Source organism: Ixodes scapularis, unplaced genomic scaffold (assembly GCF_016920785.2).
Source record: "Ixodes scapularis isolate PalLabHiFi unplaced genomic scaffold, ASM1692078v2 PGA_scaffold12__126_contigs__length_90152505, whole genome shotgun sequence".
NCBI lineage: Eukaryota > Metazoa > Arthropoda > Arachnida > Ixodida > Ixodidae > Ixodes > Ixodes scapularis.
The window spans coordinates 37,852,245-37,875,447 of record NW_024609838.1 but is presented as its reverse complement, the minus strand read 5'-3'; the positions used below and the strand labels follow the sequence as shown (position 1 = coordinate 37,875,447).

General features: G+C 48.4%; 1 protein-coding gene across 6 annotated transcripts in view; it reads left to right on the top strand.

Annotated features, from left to right (window-relative positions):
- The window catches only part of LOC8032277 (latrophilin Cirl), a 395,876-nt gene that overhangs the window by 306,498 nt on the left and 66,175 nt on the right, over positions 1-23,203 (top strand). For all 6 annotated transcript variants that reach the window (XM_042289522.1, XM_042289525.1, XM_042289521.1 and 3 more), the window contains one exon: positions 18,961-19,005. In XM_042289522.1, the coding sequence (XP_042145456.1) occupies positions 18,961-19,005 (45 nt within the window). The remainder of the gene's footprint in view (positions 1-18,960; positions 19,006-23,203) is intronic.

Below are 23,203 nucleotides of genomic sequence, written 5' to 3'. Positions count from 1 at the left end.
GGTTTTGCCTTTGTAATTTTTTTTTTAATTCTTTAGTTAACGGATTGTGGTTCTTCAGACAACTTTTTCTTAAAATAAACTCAGTTCCTTAAACAAAACAAAAAAAGAAGCAAACCCCTCGCGTTGTTCTATGTTCAGCTGTTGCGTGCCGGGTTTCAGATATGCGTGGTTAACAGGCATCGTGAACTCCTGTAATCAGTATTCGTTAACACGGTCTGCGCTTTTTTTTAATGGATCAGACTACATTATAAAAACGATGACACCTTCTCTGAACTGTGATACAATCCAAATTTACAGAAGAAAAAAAAAAAAAAAAAAACAGCGGTGTTACGTTTTTTGTGCTTCTAACCATGACAAAATGCCGTGCTCAGCAGGCATCGCTCATAAACTCGCTGAGTTGAATCAGACGACACAATTTTTGTGTTCATATTCATTCAACTTTCATTTTCTTTATATCGCCAACTTAGGTATTTTGCGGGCAATTTTGTGCGCATTGGCCCTTAATTTTTTTTTTTTTTCGTTGCTTGTTTTTTGAGTTGTCGGTCGAAACCCGACGATGTTTGCTTCGGGCTGTTTTGCGAAACGACATGGATTCCAAGCACGTAGTTCTCAGGAACACGACCTGTCGGAGCACGCGCGTGTACACGCGATGTCGGAACGTCGCGCACGAAGCAAAAATCTTCTTATCTCTGTTTTCTTTTTCCTTCTTTTTTACGTCGTGTGTATTCCTACTTTTTTTTTTACTTTTTCTATTTGTGTACCGTTTTAGTAGCAAAGGTCGTCGTCAGAACTTCGTGCATGCAAGCACGAAACTAGCGCTGATGCTGACCACGTGCCAAGGACAACGGCCTCTCTCTTCTTACTGCCGCGCTCACACACACTGACAATACGGCATACAAAGTACAGTTTTTTTAACACTGTCTAAGGTCTTCCTTGTAGACGCTCACGTTGGGTTTACAAAAACTGTCTGGAGACATGTTCGAAGCATACATATATATATGTATGAAGCAAACCCGCTTAATTCGAACGCCGCTTAATTCGAACCTGCTTGAGGTGTGTCCGCAGACATTTCTGTCATCGTGTCTGCGGAGAAATAAAGAAATCGCTAAGTGAAAATGGCAAGCCCAATACGCCTTTCTCAAAACCAGGTCAAGCAACATTGGTGGCCGCCATTTGTTGGGCACAAAGCGCGTGATTGAATCCGGCATCACGTCGAACGCTGACGCTGCCCAAACAATGGCGGGCACTAATGATTCGCGAAGCAGCCACTAGATGGCGCGCACTTTCTAAAAGAAAGTGCGCGCCATCTAGAGGCTAATTCAGTCAAGAGTGGGCTTCTCTTTAACCCACCTAGAGGACGGCGAGGAGGTGAACTGGGTGCTTCCAGGGCTCACGTTCGCCGACGACATCGTTTTAATGGCTGAGACAGCGGAAGATATGCAGCGGCTATTGGATATATGCACTGCGGAGGCTGCTGTGCGACACCTAGGCTTCAACGCAAAAAAATCTGCGCTTGTACAGTTCTCAGGGGTCGAAGACACGCTTTGCTGCACACTTAAGTTGGGTGACGAGGTTGTGCCACTTGAGGACTCGTACAAATACTTGGGTGTCGTCCTTGCCAATACGCCGGAATACCTTCGAGATCATTACGCTCATCTCCGCCAGTCAGCAGGGCGAGGGGCCAACGTCCTCCGAAAAAGAAGTCTCTGGAGCTGCAATAGGTTCCTAGTTACACGGGAAGTGTGGAAGGCAGTAATGGTTCCAGGCTTGACTTTCGCGAATGCTGTAGTGTGCGTCCCTGGTGAATTACGAGAATTTCTGGAGCGACGACAACGAGCAGTGGGACGACAGGCTCTGGCCTGCCACGGAAATGTGGCTAACGAAGCCGTCCAGGGAGACCTAGGATGGTCTAGCTTCGAAGCCAGGGAAGCCACCAGCAAGATAAGTTATGATACACGACTCCGCCACATGGATCGAAACCGATGGGCCAAAAAACTTTTTGTATACACTCACATGACTGGGACAAGAACAAGGTGGCAGAAGCGCCTTTATCAACTCCAAAAAAAGTATGGCTTCTTTGCAGAACCCTTAGAGGTAGTGACGGGCGAGAGGTTGGAGTCGAAAGTGAGAAGCAGAGTACGTGAGAGGGAAGTCTTCCAGTGGTTTGAAGCCGCTCAAGCGAAGCCAACGCTGCTGGTGTACAGTAAAAACAAGCAACTGATCGCGGCTGAAACCCTGCTCTATGACAACAGCTTGGGCAGCCGCCTTCTGTTCGAGGCGCGAGCGGGCGCTCTACGAACTCTGGTATACCGGGCGCGGTTTGACCCCAAGGTGGTTTCCACGATGTGCCGCGCGTGCAGAGAAGAACCTGAGACAGTTGAACACATAGTGCTCTACTGTGAGTGCCTGCTGCCAACCCCACTGGTAGATCGCCGGCTTCACTCAGAGGCGATGCTAGCATATGCACTGGGCTTTAAAACGACGGCTGACTCATACAAACCCTACACGGGCGAAGCAGACGACCCTCCACAAGACAGGCATGAGATTTCTACCATGCAGTGCGTGCGAAGGACGAAAGCGCGTCTGGAACACTGGTGGAAGAAAATTAAGAACAGATAGCTTATAGTTTTTTTTTTTTGGCTAGGGCACGAAGACTTTTCGAGCTCGCCCGGTATAAAGGGAAAAGCCGCATCATCATCATCATCATCAAAAAGGTCTGTTCACGTCGTTATCTTTACGGCGCGAATAATTTCGTCTCACCCTCAGGCTACACAGCTGGCTGTTTTGGATTCACGTCATACGCACTTTAATTTTGTCGTCTGCGTGACTCTCGGTACATTTTAGACGGCTGCACCCGCCGCACGCGAGCCAATATTTGTTTGCCGGTAAAATCGAACATGATGTTTCACGCATCGTGACATGAACAGATGGATGAGAGGTTTTGTTTTCGACGATGCATTAAGGCCGTTCACGCTATACTATAGCAGTTTGGTATCTTGCCAACAAAGAAAAAAATAAGACTAAAAAAAAAAAAAATGTCGTCCCACCGTGGCGCTAGAAAAGAGCGGACAAGCCAAAGAAATGTGACGCTCGCTGACGACACGCATTCGGTCAGTCGACAATCGCTGACGTCAGGGTATCTGGTTTGTGACTAAACGTAAACGTGAGTAGCAGCTTCCGTACTCGGTTCGAAGCTGAAAAGGTGGTAAGAACAACGCGCTTGCCGGTTCAATTGATCGCTTGCCTTCCGTCACCTGACCCCGCTCCCTACGCGTGGGTAAGGGCAAGGGCGTGATCATGAGGCGGAAGATTGACGTATGACTGCTCCAACGAGCAAGCAGCCTTTACGCCCCTATCAGGTCAGCTGTGAAAGGGGTGTATATCCCGTTTAAATTTACGTTGGAACACTGCCGACGTTACGAACGGAGGGGGGAAGTTAAACAGCATCAAATAATCATGTTAATAATAGCAATAATAATAATAATAATAACAGTCTCGAGTGTTTTGCCGTGACCAGCACCGTGATAGTGTTCGTCGGCTTTCCGTGCCCTAGGAGGGGATTGCGGCGTGAACTTCCGCTTTCAGTCTTCGTGACTCTGCTTGTGTAGCTCTTACTTTCCGCTAAGCCTCGGGAGCAATTTTGAGATCAATTTGCACCGTCCTGGCACGTAATTTAGATCACGTGAGAGCAGTTTTGTAAACTTTCTCTCTCCTTACGTCGTAACTCTATGAAAACAAGGCACAAAGGTCCCCGAAGCTGGTAGGTTTGCTCAAATATAAGGAGAAAAAACGAAGCAACACAACCTTTGCTTCTTCGAGACCTGAAGAAGCTGACTTTTAGCAAAACATGGGAAGCCATGCTTTCAGGGAGTTCTGTTTTAACGACACTCGAGAAGCAAGATAGCCTAGCGCACCCTCCCCCCCCCCCTTCTAAGTATATCAATATGGTTCTCTGCGAAAACGTAATGATGTCTTCGCTTCGTTTCATCCCAAGTCAGAGCGCCTCCGAAGGCTCCAAGGCATACGCTGACATGAAAACGCGTAGTAAAAGTTCAAGTCACGGAGCTGTCTTTGCGCTTGATAAGTTTCTCCGATGAAAGAACACGTACAGAAAGATGACGTAACGCCGTGACGTTGCGGTTTTGAACCTGTTTCATTGGTCCTCATAACATCGGCTGCGCTCTGACTTTAGGGGAAACGCAATAAAGTATGCACGAGTGCGGTCACTGACAAAGACGCAGTGCGGGACCTATATGCACGCTTCTAGAGTCACTGAGAACACAAGAATCGCAGAGCATTGTCAATCACATTCACGCTTTTGGTTGGTGATTCGTTCTTCGGCTTTCTTGTCAGAAAATGTCGTAATCTCATTGAACGAGGAGTGATAATAACATGCTCACTGAGTATATGATGGTAAACGCGCGACTTGGGTAGGACACACAATTGTTCGGTGCGTTTCGAGCACTGCCCACCGCTTCCTACACTTTCCCGTCGTCGCCGGATGACCATCCCAGACGCCTGCCCATAAAAGTTAAAAACCTCGTCATCTCCCGTATACCTCGCGCCCATATCGTCCCATTGTTACATCAACGGACGCACCAAGACAACAACGTCCGCGTCAATCAAAAACGTTCCTTCGAAAAAAAAAAAGAAAAAAAGTCTCATCTGAGCGCAGAAAGTTTCCCACAGAGCTGCCCTGGTCCTTCGAGACCTCTTCGACCGCACGGCCAAGCAGGTTAGCGCGCGCCGATCTGTGTCAAGGAAGAGAGCTTCTTCTCTCCCACGTTCGAGCAAGGATACATCTCTAATCGTTAACCTCCCCCGCCGCGCGTAGCACATCGCATTTCGCTACGGGCAAAAGAGGCGAAGAGAAAAAGAAGAACAAGAAGCGTTAAGCTTAAGTAGGTCTTCCGCCAACCAGCTTAAAGGCCACACTCGCAAATTGTTCGGGCCGTACGCGTTTTATATTTCCACGGGATTCTTGTGCATTCGCGAGGGAAACTATAATACTTCCGGCGACGGTTCGTGTGGTACAGCGTCAGCGTGCCTAATGTGTGCGCCGGTGGACGCTCGTCTTTCAACGGGGGGAGGCCGGGCGGCTTTTTCTTTCTTCTCCCCGTTAGCAGTTTGGGCACGTGAATGTTTTGCTCGCGCGCGGCGTATGCTTCGTTGTGGGGTGCCGTCGTTCCTTGGATGACGACACCGACGAAGACGCTGGGCGCTTTCGGGACGGGAGCCCACAATCATCCGAGGCAATTTCGCGCATCGTGGCTCGTGCGCTACGAGTCTATCGAACTAGAAAACAAAAAGTAAAAGACGCACACGAAAGATGCCGCGGCGGGGGTGGCTTTTCGGGAGTGTGGGAATTAGGTGCGTTCAAGATGCTGAATATCTGAGCGCGTGTGCGCGCTCGTGCTGTATTAGACACATATTTGTTGGAAATGCTTGTGTGCATGTGTGTGCGTGTGCGTGTGTGTGTGTGTGTGTGTGTGTGTGTTTCTATGCACGCATAGAAACACGTACGCACAGATGCCTGCGTACGTGTGTACGCCTGTGCAGCACGCTTGTCTGTGTTTGTGTGTGTGTTTGTGGTGTTGTTGGGTCTATACCCACCGGACAAATGCCTGCGTACGTGTGTACGCCTGTGCAGCACGCTTGTCTGTGTTTGTGTGTGTGTTTGTGGTTTTGTTGGGTCTATATCCACCGGACAAATGCCTACGTACGTGTGTACGCCTGTGCAGCACGCTTGTCTGTGTTTGTGTGTGTGTTTGTGGTTTTGTTGGGTCTATACCCACCGGACAATGGCGTTTGGTTTGGAAGGTAGCGCCATCTTGTGAATAATTTTTGCAACACAGGGACGGCCCGTGGCCCGCCGATCTCGAGCTCAAATTTCCGAGTGCCTTGCCGAACTCTGACAATAGCGCTCATGTCAAAATCGCATGGTTAGGCCGTCCCAAAGTTGCCCATTTCCGCCACCCTTCGTGCTGACTAGCAGCCGATCAGGGCGCCGCGTGTTCACTGCCCTTGGGGTTACAATCTCTAAATAAGCGACGCTCAAGGTACTGGCATTTCCTTCCCGCTTTCCTTACGGCCGTCGCCATTTTGGTGCTTTGAGCAGAGCGGGCGCCATTTGTAAACGTTATGATTCGAAAATACGACTTCCCGAGCTTTAAATACGATGACGGAAAGCCCAGACGATATCGTCTTGCTGTCGTCGCTACTCTGGAGTGTGGCCTATTTAAGGACTCTAGCGTGGGTATCAGCAGGGTGGCTTACACAAACATCTTGAATTTCGCAATGAAACGTCTCCTTGTTGCTGGGGTGACTGCCCCGTGTAGCGTTATGGCTGACGAGAAATTCGACGTCAAATTGTGGTTATGAAACGTGGTCTGTTTTTCTTCTGGGTTGTTTCGGAGAGGAACAAATCGGGATATGATTTCCACTTCTCTGTCGTATAAGTGACTCGGAAAGCGACAGAACGTTGATTTGCTTTCGTCAGATAAGAAAGTAACCGCCGGCGTCTGCTATTAAAACGGATTTTGAAACACTGCGCGCCGCGTGAAAGGCGCCACCAAAATTGCAGAGCGGGAGCAATCATTGACACCGCACCGAGCTGTCGATATGGGATAAAATATAGCCTGGCACTCGATCTCAAAAGTGAGGTGTTTGTTGTTCTTTAAGCCTTCGAAACTTTAGACACAGACTTTCGAAACGAGCCGGGCTACGAATTCTCCTAGACGGTAAAAAAAATGAGTCTTAGACGCACTCTGGACGGTGCAATTTTCCCAATAATTCTGCAGTTACTGACGGATTCTCGGTTGCTGCGACCGGAATTGCTACACGATCGAACCGGATCGAAACCGCCGACTCGGTTGCTGCAACTCGGTAACGCTCGAAAAAGTAGCACCCAATCAGGAACGCGATATTTTTGCGTGACTCCGTATATGATGATGATGATGATGACGACAACTGAATACGGGATTTCACACCGTTCTTTGTTTCATATGAATCGTTTCTTAGGGCTAGTGGTTTTAGGGGGACCCCTCAAGCTGTGTTCCAAATCTTCCTCGAATGGGTCCGAGTTACGCCGTCGGATCATGTCACGTGACAAGACAGGTAGAGCAACGCTGGACACAGTTGCAAGTAGGGAACTTTGGTTCCCTAATTGAAATTGCAATTAAGGAGCTCCCTGTTTGCAAAATTGCGGTTAGGGAGCTTTGGTAAATTTTTTCGACAGTTCTCTCTAGTCTGCCTACGTCTTTGCACATCCATCATGTCACCTCCGGCTAGCGTTATCGGAGGTATCGGAAAATTCTACCAAAGCTCCCCAATCGCTTATTTTAATGTTGATGACGATAACAAAACGTGCATCGATGTTTGAACGGTTGCTACGTGTGAACACCGGGCACCGGAGCAGCGTACAGGCGAGGCAATGTCAAGGCGCCTGGAAAAGTTGCTCAATATGAAGACGACTGCTACGGGCTATATGATTATTACGAGAGAAATAAATGTTTTCTTTGCATTTAATTATTTCAACCTCGCACTCGCGTTTAATGGTACAGACTCAAATATGATTGCGTAAAAACTTCTCGCGGTTCAATAACAAAGGTAATCGAAGGATTACTCATATGCATTGATTAAGATAAAGCTTGCATGTCTTTAGTGTCGATCAGTCTGTTCATATCACAATTTTCGGGATGGACGTTTTTATAGAGAGAAGAATTAGTCTCCATTGAAATATCGCAATGTGTATTTTCTTGCCGTATCATTTAGCAAGCGCGGCTGCTTGCGAAATCGCGAGAGTTCCGAGCAAGCGAGCAAACCGACGATAATTTCTTGCGTAGCCACACCAGACCGCCATAGTTCGGGGCCACTGCTGCCACAGTTGCAGATTACTGTGCCTGCTCTTCTGCGATTCGAGCCCAGTGTATAGACCGCCCTTCGAACCTATAATCTACCCTATCAAACTCATTGCTAAAGTGTAATCCATTTATAACGAACTTCAGAGTTTCGCAAAATGTGGTCGTGCATATCGAAGAGTTCGTTATAAGCGAGCTAACGTTTCCCCGTGATTAACCTTGCTCGAAATTCGTTGTTTGCTTCATGTGTGTCTGTCGTACGTGGGGCTGTTACAAGCGGGCTCCATAGTATACCCCTCCCCTCCGCCCTTCAAACCTTACATCTGTTTCCCCCAACTCCAAACGATTGCCTAATTGCTCCAAACGCCGAACCACGAAGCCGACCTAAATTCGTCGCGCGGTCAGCCGCACAAAACATGCTGCTGCTCTTGCGCGCGCGTACACAAACCCAATTTGCGATCTCAGAACGAGGGAGGCTCTGCTCAAAGACGGAGCACACGTCAGATTGGATAATATGGCGTACCTCGTACATGGCCTTTTGTATCGAGAACGCCGCGAAGGAGGGAGTCCGAGCAACAAAACACGGTCCGTTGCCCCGCACGCTTGTCTTTTGTCGATTTCCTTGAGTTTGGTGGCAACGCCCCGTCAACTCGGCTTGGGCTGCAACGCGACTCGAAGACGCAGACGGCACGCGAGCTGGCATGCATGCATTAACCATGGGAGCCCTAATTGAAAAGGGACTCCGCGCGGAGCGAAAGAACAGGGCCACGATGAAAAACTCGGAGCGAATTCATGAGCGTCCCGGAGTCGTTTGTGTGTGTAGTTGGGGCCTCCACATGTGACCCGCGTCCTTCTCTTTTTGTGTCCGTGCCGCGGGTCGCCGAGATCCTACGAGCAGTGAAGCGTGAACGCAAAGCCCTCTGCCGTGGCATTCCTTGGAGGCGCTGAGAAAAACAAGATACGATAAAATAAAATAACTTGAGATTTTTAACTTGTCACTGGAGGCTCTTGTTCGTGTTACGGTTCAGTCCGCGTGCGAGCGATTTGTGGGAAGGACGAGGAATTCTCAAAGCCCCGTCTTTTTTTCCTTATGCTGTTTCAGTGGCGTTTGTCAGTTCTGAGTTGCATGCTTTATGTGTATTATAAGATTCAAGACCCGCTGAGTTCGGAATGTCTGAATCAGCGAAGTTATACTGACACGAACTCCCTCGTTGTTCCGGTGCCAAATTTTGAAATACATTAATGTTGCCCCCTAATGCTCTCCAAAGGGTTGTATGCAGGACCATCAAAGGCATAGAATCAGTGACAGAGCTTTCGAGATGAATATAACATATGTGTAAAATTATGTTATGTCACTCACCAAGGAGGTGTCACGCCCTCAGCGAGAAACTGGGGTTTTATTTACACTGCCGACCTTTTCCTCTGACGATTAACCAAAACCTCAGTTGTCCCTTTCTTCCACCGAAATAAGTCTTCATCAGATTCTGTGGGCATTTCGACTGAAAATGATCACACAGAACACATCCTTCCAGATTCCCCCATCACCACCTGTTCCCCCTTCTTTAACCCGCTTTCATTATAATTGAATTTCTAGGGTTCTAGACCCTTGAAACCTTTCCACGATCAGTGGGAAACGCGTCACATCTGTCAAACACCAACACCGCAGCAACAACAACACGGAATGAACAAAAAAAAAAAACCAAAAAGAAAAAGCTTTGTTTTTACTCGTTCGTTCGCCGTGTGTTACTGCAAAAAGTGAATTGTCTATACCTGTAATATATCACGGAAGAAATAGAAGGCACGTCTAGAATGGATATATGCGCTCTCCACGCTGTTCTGCCTTCGCGTTCTCGGTCTAATCGGCGAAACCTTGACATGTCCGCATAAAACGTGGGAAAATCGGCGTTGAGGCGTATCACGTAAGCAATGGCGAAAGACGCATCGTCACTTCAATGCCATTAAAACAATGGCGTCTGCCCGTTTCTTTTCTTCCTGGAAAAACACGGCACATATATATTTTTCTTTTCTTAGACGTCGACACATCGTCAGGTTTTTGCTATGCCTATCATCGATGTTGACAAGCCTCTGAAATTTTTTGTTTTGTTTTTTTCCCTCCAATCTTTGTCAACTTAACCGCGTTTACTGATGCATACACGTTAGATTTGACAGGCTGTCAAATGCTTTTCGTGCGTCCGTGCGCGTTTGTGTGTGTGTGTGCGTTCTGAGTGGTGGCGTATGTGTGTGTGTATGTGTGTGTGTGTGTGCGCGCGCCCTGCGCCTACGTTGTTATTATAGTAAAGATTTTTCTTCCTCCTTTTCCGCGAGAAGTTGCGCCTCTATCCCGTCTGTCGGCGTTCGGAAGGTCGTGCTTATTTTAACCCTGACTCCAGAAACAAGAAACAAGAAAAATCTATAGGTTCAAGGAGGCCTTCGCATCACGGCACCTTTCTTCATATATCGGACGAGGAAGTGTTTTTACAGCGACGACGCCCGGCGCAGCGAAACGTCAAGATTTAATTTCGGTTAAGTGGCGATGATAGAGAGGTCGACCTGCGGACACCACGAGGACGAACCCGAAGTCCTTCGATTTCGAACCGTTATGCCTTCAGATACGGCCCCGCCGCGCGACCTCGCCGGAGTTTCGTAAACATGCAAATGAGGTTGCGCATCTCGCGCGCGTTTGCTCGCTTTGCGGTTTCGACGATATCTTGTTGCTTTTTTTTCTTTCTCTTTTTTTTTTTTTTTACGACCATTCGTTTCTTTCGCACACGAAATGCAATTTCTCGCAGCGCTTTAGCTGCGCAAACATTCCGCGCGCATCCACGCGAAATGCCGCGATAATTTATCACAACCGTGTTCAAGGTAATCGAGCGCATAATCGCCTGCAGATTTCTGTTTTTCTGTATATTTTGTTTTTAATACAGGCTGCGCGTAACAACTCGTCCTAGCACGTTTCTATTTCTTTTTTTTTTCTTCTTTAAAGCGTTCAAGTTTGGCCACGTTCAAACTCGGACATGGTATTCACTTACTTCTAGCTTCCTTATTTATTTATTCTTTATTCGTACTTCTGCAGAGTGTATGTGTTAACTAGTGTCTTCTTTGACCCGTCGTACTTGTAGCGGTTATGTTGAGCACAGCGCACGTATTCTATCTGCCGCATTTGCTGACACTTGCTTATTGGGTCGCTTGAATGTCCGTTGAATAATTCGTCAATTAATTAACGGTTCGAAAAAAAAAAAAAAAAAAAAGAAGGGGGCCAGGACATGATGCCAAGCTGACGGCCGCTGAGGAATGTACAGTCTCCCAAAGGAAGGTAAGGAAATCAATTGAAAAGTGTGAGCTACAAACCCCTGGCTGCACATAAAAGAAAGCGTTAAGCGCAAGTATGAAGTTGCGAGCTTTTTTGTTGTATACAAAGAGAGAGAAAGAGAGAAAGAGGGAGACGTCGCCATCTGTCGTCAAAGCGTGTTTTTGAAAACAGAGCTCTGACCACTTGTTATAATGGCATTGTGAAGCGTGCTAAACTGTGAGTTTGTCAACGAAGGATTGGACTTGAGATGTGTATACTTCTTGGTCAGAGAGGTCCGTCACTTTACACACTGGCTTCTATCGACGGGAGACTCGTATACGGCCTCCCGAACGCCGTCAACCACTTATACGTCTTGAGCTGCGTTTCAGAAGGAGACGTACTCAAAAATTCACTGTCAGCGACACACTTATGTCCCTTTGGACACCGTCCTAACACCACACGCCCGCAGAAAAAGGTCTCCAAAATAAAAACGTTGCACCAGTTAACTCTGCACCCTGTAACTGCCGAACCTCCAGGCATCGTCCACGCAGTGTTTGCACTCACATTCAACAAGACTTCCTTCCCCATTCGTTCCACCCTCCTCCGTTTATTTTTGCTTCGTCACTGTTGTTGCCATTCGCGTTCCAAGGTCGGGTAACTGACACTCGAGTGCCCTCTTAAAAAAAAAAAAAATCCACGTTTTCACTTAACCAGAGACTGCAAAACCCCTCCTCTTGCTTCCCTGCGCGTTAGTGCTCCAACCCCACACTTTGCAAAGCCTACATACCATTCAGCCCCAAGCTTACAGCATGGTAGAAGCTACGTGCTCGTTGGAGCAGTCACAGGCGTCTATCTTCTGTCCCGCGACCACGCTACCGCCCATACTCACGCGCATGGAGCAGAGTCACGTGATGAAAGGGATGGCGATTGATTAGTCCTGCGAGTGCGCAGCTCCCGCCGCACTGTCAGCTTACGGGTGAACGGAGTGTACAATTCCTCGTCTGTCCCCTCTTCACCGTCCCGAGCCCCCGGGCCCGCATTCGGGAATGCCCGCCCGGCCGCGACTTTGCTGCATACTCGTGGTCGTCGCTCCGCCACCTCCTTGACGCGCCTTCTTCCGTGTTTGTGTCCAGTTCGATTGGACGAGGAGGCCTTTACGTTTGCAACGCCGCGGTTGCCACTTGAGCGTGTGTTCACGTCTGGTATGTCCGCTCCGCACCACGTCGTGGGGAAAGAAGTTCAAGCATGTTATTCCAGCTGCCGCGTTCGTCCATCTTGTGTCTCCCTTCTTCACCCTCTCCTTCAACACACACCCTCCTTTCCCGTACTTCTCGTCTTTATTGTGTGAGGGGTCCTTTTTTCTCGTCGTTTCTTTCGAAGTTGCGTTCAGCAGGTCTTTGAGGACCTACGGCCCACGTGCCCAGGTATAAAGGTTACTTTTCAACGAGTACTCGAGCGAACAAACGAACCGGACGGACCACGGTACCTCTAGAGCCGCGGTGCTGAATTTTTTTTTTATGTAGAACCAGCTGGCCGGAGGCCAGCGCAAAAGAGAGATTGGTCACGACTGCTGCGTCAGAGTTCGGCTGGTGCTCGTGTCCAATCAGGTAGGACACGAATAGCTGCCGAGCGCTGACGCAACTCTCGCGTCCAATGGGGGCCCCCCGCTGGCCTCCAACAGGTGACGTAGAGACTCCAGCAGGGCGGCCTTGTTATAGACGTTGGATAAACACTTCTTTGCGCAAATCAAACCGAACCTCAAGAGCACGAAGGCAGGCATCTGATTTTGAAGCATCGAGTAGGATAAGGGGTTTTCGTCGAAATGCGTCAACTTTGCAACCGAGGCTGGACTCAATTTTTGGATGGTTTGGGGGGAAATAGCCGCATGAGCAGCGCGTGCGAAGTCGAGGCTCGGGTATTGGTCTTTTCTGCTTGGACGCATGATCGAATCACTTGTTGCCTTCAGTCTTAAATTTGACAAGGGTAGTGTTGTGTGTCAGAGTGGAGGCGGTTTGATATTCGGCACTCCTTGCTGAGATTTGACAAATATACGTTTATGTCTTTGGTTAGGTGTTTCAAAGGTTGTTTGATTCATTTGACATTTGTGAACGGAAATGTTTGTAAAATCGAGAACAGCTGTCGACTACTCCGTTGCTGTGTACGTATGCAGCATTTGAACTCGTTGAACTGAAGGACGAGAACGGCGTTATTGGGCGCAAAACAACTGGTCACGTATGATAACAAACATCTTAAGCTAGAGCCTGAAATGATGGCGCCGGATGTGGTACCAGGATGCCAGATATAATTTCCGTTTATATCCTTTTTGTAAATACTAATCCTGGTGTTTTAACACTTTCCTGCAAAAGTTTACTTAACGCCATCTTCAAGTGTTGACTCGGTGATAGACTGATTTCGACATAAATGAAATAACTTTGTTGTGAGAATTTGATACTCACAAGGGCGGGTCTCCTGACATTAGGATCTAAGAAAAAAAAATAAATAAACGTAATAGTTGACCCACTATTTTTTTTTTTTTTTTTTTACCGAGCTGTCTTACCTGTTTTTAAGACACCCAATTTAGTGAGGTACGCGTTCTCTTAAAGGCCCGTTCACACTCTTGCAACCGAGTACGACCGAGAGAGACCAGACCGGTTTTTAAGCCTCTTGCGATTTCTTAGGACCACCTCCGCTGCATCGCATCCGGTCTTAAGGAGTCGCAAAAGGCTTAAAAACCGGTCTGGTCTCTCTCGGTCGTACTCGGTTGCAAGAGTGTGAACGGGCCTTAAGATGACCGTGCAATTTTCTTATTTTGAAGCGACGCTCAGCTGGAACCTCTATTTGATCACAGTTGTGCATAGACCAGCGTTCCCGCAGCACCAGCGTGCCTCTCTTATTATGACAAACACCGCAGAAGCGCGGGCCGTGCACCGCGCATTGGTCGTTGCGGCGCGTCCGATTTTCGACCGTGTATTTGGAGTGCGGTCCCAGGGAGCCGTCGATCGTGAGCAACGTATTCATTTGTCGTATACTTCCGGCTGCAAATGATGCCCTTTGCTCGTGCAACGGGCTTCGCGTTTTTCTGCGCGTCCTTATTCGCTGTGCTGTGGCGAAGATGAGGCAGAGGAGCGGGAGAGAGAGAGAGAGAGAGGGGGGCGGTCGAAGACAGGAATTATTACCATACAAATTGCAAATGGCCTGCTACGCTGGCGACCCCAAACGGATCCGGTTCGCTCGCTGCTGCAGCTACAATCTGGTCCCGGCGCTAACTGGGAATTAGACGGACTGTGGCGGACTCGTGCGTCGACGGAAAGAGACACCTCCGACCGGTGCATCTGCTTCCGCCCTCAGTGAGTGCTCGAATCAATCAGCGTCTTGACCTAAATACCTTCCGGAGTACCCTTTATCGCGTTCGTGGTCAAGTCTAACTAGAAAGGCGAACGCCGTCTTTTTTTTTTTCTTTTTCTGACTTCCAGCAAAACGATACAAGCTTTTCTTTTCTTTTTGTTTCTTTTTTGTGTGTGTATGACCGAGCAATTTGAGGTTGGTTATCGCTTGCACTGAAGCGTGTTTTCTTGTTACTCTAGTTGACGCTGGAGCGTGAAAGAGGGCCCCTAATAATGTTCATTTGACGCCGGCTTGCCGCCACACCAACTCAGCAGAAATCTGCAGCGTGAGACTCTGAGAAAGGGATCTTTATAGCCCCGAAACTTTCTATCGCTCTGTTCTTGCATACTACTTGTAACGTCTTGAGAATTACATTATGTTCATAGGGAGGGCCTCTATGAGGCAGCGGTCATACTGCCAACACAAAAAGAAAATACACTCCGCAGACAAAAAGAAAATACACTCTGCAGGCATTGTCCGAGGCCTGTGACTTCCGTGTCTGACGACCCTGTCACGTTGGTAATACAAGAGCTGTCTACAGGCATGTATGAAGCATGTAATTAGCAAACATGCTTCGCCCACGCTTCAATCGCGTCCACACATAATTCTGTCATCATGTGTTGCAGAGAACTCCCGTGTCTTTCGTATCAAGTACGAGCAGTGGGACTGGGGCTTTACCGATTTGTGTCCGACGAACGTGGTGAACCTCTCTGTCTAAAACATTTGGCAGTTTTAGCATAGCGCTGCCGGACGCATGCTTCCGTGGGAACGAGACGGCTCCTGGAGCGCGCTGAGGGGCCTAGATATTCTCCGAAGTCACAGCGCGAGCTCACAATAGCAATACCACTTCGTACTGCAGCGCTGCGATAACGATATGCTAAGACTGCCTATTCAACTTCTATGCTCGATCGCCGTCGTTCAGCTGTGTCGGCCAGGAAATTTTCAGCAATGGCGGGAACGCTTGGGACAGTACGTAAACACCCATAAACTTCGTCTCACCCTAGCGTTGACTACTGTTAGCCGCGCATGCTAAAAGCGCGAGCTATTTGCGTTGGATGAGGCCTCGGCGGCTGCCTGAGCGCTCGTCCAGCGAGTGCTCCAGCCTAGCCTCCCATATACTGACAAAGCCTGGCAGATCGCCACGAGAAGCGGCCGCCGAATTGGAAAAGGTGGAGCGGCAGACAACGGATGAGAGGAGAGCCACGTGACTGGCGCGCCGCTGCGGCGAGACGCCGAAACTCACATCTCCCGAGCGAACAAGTGTGTTTCGGTTCCTCGCCGCTGCAAAAGCCTTGCGCTGACGTCCAGGTTCCCCGAGAAATGGCTTTTTGATGCTCTGTGCTACCAGATTCTCGCGCTCCAAATCTGCGACCGGGCAGCCTATGGCTCCGTCGTCGAACTGCCGGGCTTTGTGAGTGACTATAGAGGAGGCTACGGCTTTTAGTCAAGGCGGTCGAGCCTACCCGCTCCTGCTTGCATAGCCTTCGCAGTTAGTCCATACTAAGGTGAAACGAAGCATGCGCCTCGATGAAGCAGCGATTTAACGCAAGCTGTACGTCAGACCGATTCTGCGATAAACGTTCACATCACGAAGTACTAACTTGTTTCATTTTGCTCGTCCTCCGTCAATACCTACGACCTGATTCTCGCACCATAACCGCTTGGCTCGCTCATGAAAGCAGCCTTTCGTTCTCGGAAACTCCACACTTATTCAATCTATAGTTAGGTCGGAAGGCTGCTTTCAGTATTCTCGTCAAGGAGAGCAGTGGACCCGAAAGCCGGCCGGAACTTTCTGTCGGAATTCAGTGCCCGTTCACTCGCCTTTTTGCCGACGGATGCCATCGCACGAGAACCGGTATCCACTTGGCAGAAGCTTCCGTCCCCGATAAGGGTCGTCGCGAGAGAAACGCGCGGTTCCGTTAAAACCCGGCGCCCTTAATTTCTGTCGTGCCCCGTCGTTCCCCGCGCGCAGGCGGTTGACCTTACATTAATTTCCGGCTTAGGTCAAAGCCGAGGAAGCGGAAGCCGAAGCCGTACAAGAATTAATCAATACCGGCAATCGCCGAAAGCCGGGCAATCGTGCCTTACACAACTAAAGCTTCGAAATATTTCTAAGCCGCGGTCGAGAGTGAAGCAATGAAATCGTTTTTTTTTTTTTGTAACACACTCTCGATTTATTGTCGCTTCCGGATTTTTATACGGTGCAACCGGCGTAATTTTTTTGCTTATTTTTTATTCACTCCCTCATAAATTTCGCTCTCGCAGCAACTCTCGCGTGGTAAGAAGTTCTGAACATCTTGAACTCATTTCTGCGTAGCTAGCTGTAATCTGAAAAATAAAGTCATAATACAAAAAAAGGGGAAGAAATAGAAAAGAAAGGAAGGTAAAAAAGATGAAAGGAGAATTCGGACCCTCTGTTAACTGGGGCTGGCCATTATAAAGAAAAGACCTCGACGATGACCCTCGAAATGCTTAATCCCATCCCGCTTCTGAAGCCCTCTCGCGTCTTTACCTGCTTATGCAATCAGTTTAATCTCTTGTTAAAACGTCGGATTTTGTTACTCCGTGCTTGAAATGCCCTTTCCGTTTTTTTTTTCTCGCGCGAATTTTACGACGTGTGAGACGCAAAAATATTGTGACAGTCTGACATGTCGTTGACTGTAAAGTGTGTATGTGCGTGTGTGCGTTTTTTTGGGGGTCGGCGGGTTGCTTGAATTGTTAAGAAGACCGAACTTGGCAGCGACGTGAAGCGATAAAGCCCGCGCTGAAGATACCAGGATTGAGTTTCCTTTTACTGCTGCCTATATTCATTTGAACGGACGTGCATCTGTAGACCGTGCACTCTCGCTTCCGCGTGAGAAGTCACTACACACGGAAGCAAACTGTCTATCACGCCGTTCAATATACGTATATCCAGTAGTTATGTGATACCCTTTTGCTGGTAGTCACCCTATCTCTTTATAGTTCCGTAGTCGCTCGAACTCTTACACAATTTATTGGGTCAAGACGGACGATAAATAGTGTTTGCGTCCGTGGACGGTAAGTGTGATCGACTGCTCGTACGTTATTCGTATTACACGGCAATATTATTGGCACCACAGTGGACTGTTTTATACCTCTCTACCGAGAAATACCAAATAGTATGTGCTCCTTAATAGTCGTCTGGTCTGTGTCTCTTTGCAGTGGCGAAAGTTTCGTCGGTAAAGTTTTGCTGTTATGGAAAAATGAAGTCAATTAGCCAGACCTACACGCGCTCATCATTCTTACAATTTCCTCCAGAAACACCAACAAAGAGGACAGTTCACTGCACCCAGCTCTTTCGTCATCGACAGGCTCAACACCCCTGACCGCGTTCCATAAGATACTTGAACGGAGATTCAGACCCGTGCGGCGCGCTCCTTCCGAGACAACTCGTATACCAACCCTTCTTACGTAGGGGTATACACTCGTACACGTACAGCTATCTCCTCGGTCTCCTGTGCGGCCAACAATCGCGCATTGTTGTCGGACGGCGCGAGCTCGTTGGCGCCGTTCACAGTCATCGCGTAGATCCATCGTTCCCCGCACTGCCGCGCCTCAAAGCCGACAGGGAACGCCGGCTGCATAATACCACCCTTTAAACGGTCCACTTTTTCGACGTGTCTCGAGTTGATGGATACCCCCGTACGGCCGCCGGACAAGGAGTCTCCCTTTCTTGCCCGCCCGATTGCTACCTCACCCAACGAAACCGTTGTTCGAGCCTCCCTACCGTTCTTTTTTTTTTTTTTTTTATTCGCGTTTGTTGGCTATTGCTTTTTGGTGACTCTGGTTCGCTATTGCCGCTTGCAGCGGCGTCGGTGTTGTTGTTGCTTTCTCCTCGAAATTGTGTGCAGTGTACCAGTGTACAATGTATTGTTCCGTGCGTTGCCTTACTTTTTTTTTTTACGCTGTGTGCCGTCGCGCCTAGAACCACTAAATTATCGACGCCTAAGAGTATAGACACTTGATTTTCTTATTGAGTTGTGGGCGTCGCCATTCTGTTGCATAGTGTAAAGCGTGCGCAATTGAACATAATTACGATTCTAAAATGCGGCTTCATGCGATTTAGGTATGCGGCATCAGGAAGTTTGGAATATTTTATTGTGATCTGTTGTAGACCGTTTTAAAATTCCTGGGAGACGGAAAAGCGTTTCCTGCAATTTCAAAGTTAGTGGAACAAAACTGCAAACAATGATTTTTAAGCAACAAGCCCTAAATCCAAATTCAACTGTAGATGGTTCAAGTGTCGTAACTCTGAAGCGTAGCTTACTGATTCGAAACGTGCCCTTTTTACTTTTTTTTTTTCTTCTGGTTGTACACCGATTTGTTGACTATTTGTTTTGCGTTTGTTCTTTGGTTCAACACGTTCCGTTTCATTTTGACCTTGTTTTCTCTCGTTTTTGTTTTCAGTTTCGCTGCCCAACTATTCCATAAAGCCACCCCAGTTAGGCAGAGGTAACACATTTTTGTTTTGTTTCTAACCCAAACTAACACCGGGGGGCGCCCTTTTATGTTGCAATGCGGAGAGTACGGACGCTCATGGCTACGCGGCGTGCCCTGCCGTAGCTTGCAGCGCCATCTCGCTGCAGGGGGTCGTCCCGTGTCTTTACACGGATGTGCTCATTCTATATTCGATCGGAACAATGTACGCTAATCATATTTGTGGTTTCTTTGCAGCAAATTCCATTCCGTTAATTTTTTTTTTTTTCGAAAATAGTCTGGAATGATTTTTGCATGTTCCGACATCAGTTCAATTTTTGGTCATATCGTTTTTTTGGGACATGTAATCTATGTCTTGACTCTAAATGACGTCCTGTTTTTCCACTGGAACCACTGCTATACAACACCTCGTAGATAACGAGACCGTAGTATTAAATTTTCTACTAGACCTATTGGGAGGCGGTGCAGCTGAGGGCGCCGATTGGACACGAGTGCCGCGTCGGCGTTCGGCTAGAACTCGTGTCCAATCACTGAACACACGAATCGCCGCATTGGTCCTACAAGAACTGTCTGCGAACATTTTCGAAGCAAGAAAAAGCCGGTGTCACACTGCTTTATACATCGTACAAAAGACAGTCTGCATACACATTCGAACGCGAGTCATCGCGAGATCCGTGCTTGGAATGCCACACGGCAATGAGTTCGAGGAGAAACCTTGGCACGCGGCATTCGAACCACGAACATTGCGGTGACTCCTAATGGCAGACATGTCTCCTTTTGTACGTACGAGCAGTGTGACCCTCGTCTTTGGCCTACCTCCACGATGAGCACATCCCAATGTCCGATAGTTTCCTTTCCGCTTTGTTCTCACTAACCCTAACTATTTTTGTTTTATTTTTTAGTGTACGTTATTCTTTGAGCTACCACATATGCCTTCTTGTTGTTGTTATTTTTTGTGTTTCGTTTGTTTTTCTAGCTCTGTGTCGCCATCTCCCTGGTGTTCGCTTAGACCGACGTGACTAAACGGAGTCTATACGCTGGAAGCGCCGCTGCTGCTCTCCACCGTCACCACCACCGCCGCGACCAGCTCTCCGAACTTGCTAATGACTTTAACAATTAGCGGAAACCGCGCGCATGCGCAGTGCACCGGTGACCGTGCGCGACCCCCTCGTCCTGTTGCTGCTCTTCGTTCTCGCGGCCTCAAGAGCTACGCTGCTCGTTTCGCGGTGCGTTTGTTTTGTAACACACTCGAGCGAGCGACAATGCGCTAATGCGTACAGACACTGCTATACTTGACAGAGAAAAAAAGTAGAAGACAGGGAAAAACAATAGGGCTGGAATTAAAGTGAGTTTGATGGTACTTGAGCTCGTTTCAATCCGGTGAATTAAATTACCGTAGCTCGGGTGTGCGATCAGAGTCGTTTTCGTCCTCGTGCGATCGAAATTGCGTCGTTTAGAGGACAGATCTTTGCTTCAACGTGACCTCGGTGTTTTTTTATTTTTTTTAATATTGTTTAGAACTATCGCCTGTACCCGTTTTTGTGTAAGCAAGCAAGGATGAGGTGTTACCTACAATAGGCGTTTGGAATAGGCTACATAGGGGTGTCCTAGAGATCAAACAATATTCTCGAAGGGTATGTGTTACATCTTAGAGATCAGACAGTATTCTCTAATGGTGTTTCTTCCCTATAATTAATCGCGCTACGCATTTTTGTTTTCGTTTGTTCTTTTGCTTTAAAAGAGCGCGTTTTTTGGTTCCGTGTTCTGTCAAACTCCGCTTTCTGTTTGAAAAGAGTCGCGTGTAGATGGAGTCAGCTAAGCCACAGCGACGTAGAGTTGTTTGCAGCGTAAGAACTGCAGGGACGCGATGCCCCTGTTTTGCTAGAAAAAAAAAATGGCATTCAACCGCCGCTCAGTACGAACGCACAGTAACGTTTGGCTACGCTCTACAGCGTAGCGGGGCTTGCGCCCAGATACTGCTGCTAGTTATTATGGCAACAATTTTTTTGCGTCACAAAGTTTCCGTCATAACTCGTAGTTGATGTCTGGACGCTTACGCCTCCGCTACATAGTCAAAGACAGCGGTGTGACAAAATGGCCAGTTTTGAGGCGAACGCGTATACCCTTAGAAATGAGACTTTTCCTGGGTTGCCTATGCGCATCCTAAGCGGAAGCAGACCCAACTGTCCGCCACTTTTGGTGGCACTTACGGGGTGGTACCGGCAGCCAGTAACAGCTTTATAAGTGAAATTAGTGTTTTAATTTTTAACATGATGGCTTGCAACAGGTATTGAGACATAGTCTCTATAGTTAAATATTTTTTTTAGAAGGTCATTAAAATACTTCCTTATTTATTGATAGATGGCATCGAACATTTCCGGAAAAAGGTCATATACCCAATGGACGGGCCGCCGTAGACCGCAACCGTACGTGCACCCTACCCGCGCCGTGGCACCCTAACCTAGCTGCTCCGCGAGGCGCTTACCAGACTCGAACGCGAAAAGCATGCCCCAAACAAAACAGCGCCCAGTCACGACCGGACGGGGTCTCCTCCTCCGCACACCCAACAGCAGCGGCAGCAGCAGCAGCAACAACAATTATCGATGTTGTTAATTAAAGGGAGTAGGTAATCACGTCCGACGTGCTTACACGCGCGGCGGCCCGCCATGTCATCCAGACCCGTTGTGCAAGGCAGCTCTTGCGACACGGCGCTTGTTCAGCGAGATCGACAATCCCTGTCCGTACTCCTATGTGCTGCGCGGCCAGCACCGCCACCTTGACAGATTGGCCAGCCTAAACTCCGTTCAGCCCTAAACCTCACAGTTCGGCGGAGGCTTACGTGCTCGTTCGACCAGTGATACGCCGCTCTTTCGCCACGTAATCACCCTCCGCACCCGTACCCTCGTGGAGAGTGCAAGGTCAGCTGATGCAAAGAGACGGTTCATTGGTCGGGCAAGCCCGCTGCTTCCACCGCACTTTCAGGTGAGGGGTGGGATGCAGTATAGTGTTTCCCTTTGGCCCATTGTGTTTGCGAAATGCGGCTTCAGTTCTGGGCTAACCCGTTTTTTTGCTCGCTCGAACAAACGACCGCCTCCCGCCATACGAAAGAAAAATGCAAAGTGCTTCGCTGAGTCTGATCGGCTTAGACAAAGGATCGCGTGTGTGGGCAAGGGCGATGGTGTAGCGGGCGAGCTGTGTCTGGCTCATCTTTAAGCTCGCCGATAAACAATACGGTTTACGCCTTTACGCCCTTCGTTTGTAGTAAGAGAACGCATCCCTTGTGCTAGACGCGAAAGTTGTGGCGCGCTGTAGCTGGCCACTTTTGTTTTATTTGTGTGCCTAAGAATATCGGCTCCTGCCATTGGGCTTAGAAAAAGAAAGGATACTAAAGGAGCAGACAGAAAAGACCAGAAAGCAGATTTCTTCGTGAATACAAGGCCCTTATAGTGCAGCAACGTCTTGACGCAGAACGTACGGCAAACATGAGACGTATACTCTACGCACTTTTAACAACGTCTGTGATTTCACTTTCCTGCAGAGCACGAAGACAGCCAACCACGGTGAACAATAAAGGAACCCCAGCCAATGACGAAGCTCATAGAAAAAAAAAACGATTAGATCTAAAACGTATTCGATGTGCAGAGTGGCCGAGTGAAACGTCATGCGCTATGTCCCTGAACACGTCGCGCTTTTCGCTCTAACAGGCCCTTTTCAAAAACTCCATCGAGCAACATTGCTGGCCGCCATTGTTTGGATGGCGGCCACCAATGTTGGAGGTGGCGCAAGATACCGCCCGTTACAAAGGGTATATCCATTAACATCCATCCATCCATTCATAGACACGAAGCGTGTGATTAGATCCGAGTCCTCTCCGAACGCTGGCGCACATCTTGTGACCAATAAACGCCAAAGAGTGCGTCCCCACACAATGGCGCATCCGGATGACTGGCGCAGCTGCAACTAGATAAAGCGTACTTTTGAGAAGGTCCTTTTCTTTTTTTTTTTCTGCGCTTGGCCATTTGCTGGGTTCCTCCTATTGTTCGCCGTGATTCGTTGTCCCGTGCTTTGCGAAAAGTGAACTCGCAGTCCGTCCTTTGTTAGACTACACTGACTGGCACATTTAGAAACGCTGGCCGCGGGGAATTTCCAACATCTTATTATCGTTTCGCAGCCGATGAGATGGCGGCTTTAGGCAATGAGAATGCCGGTGAAC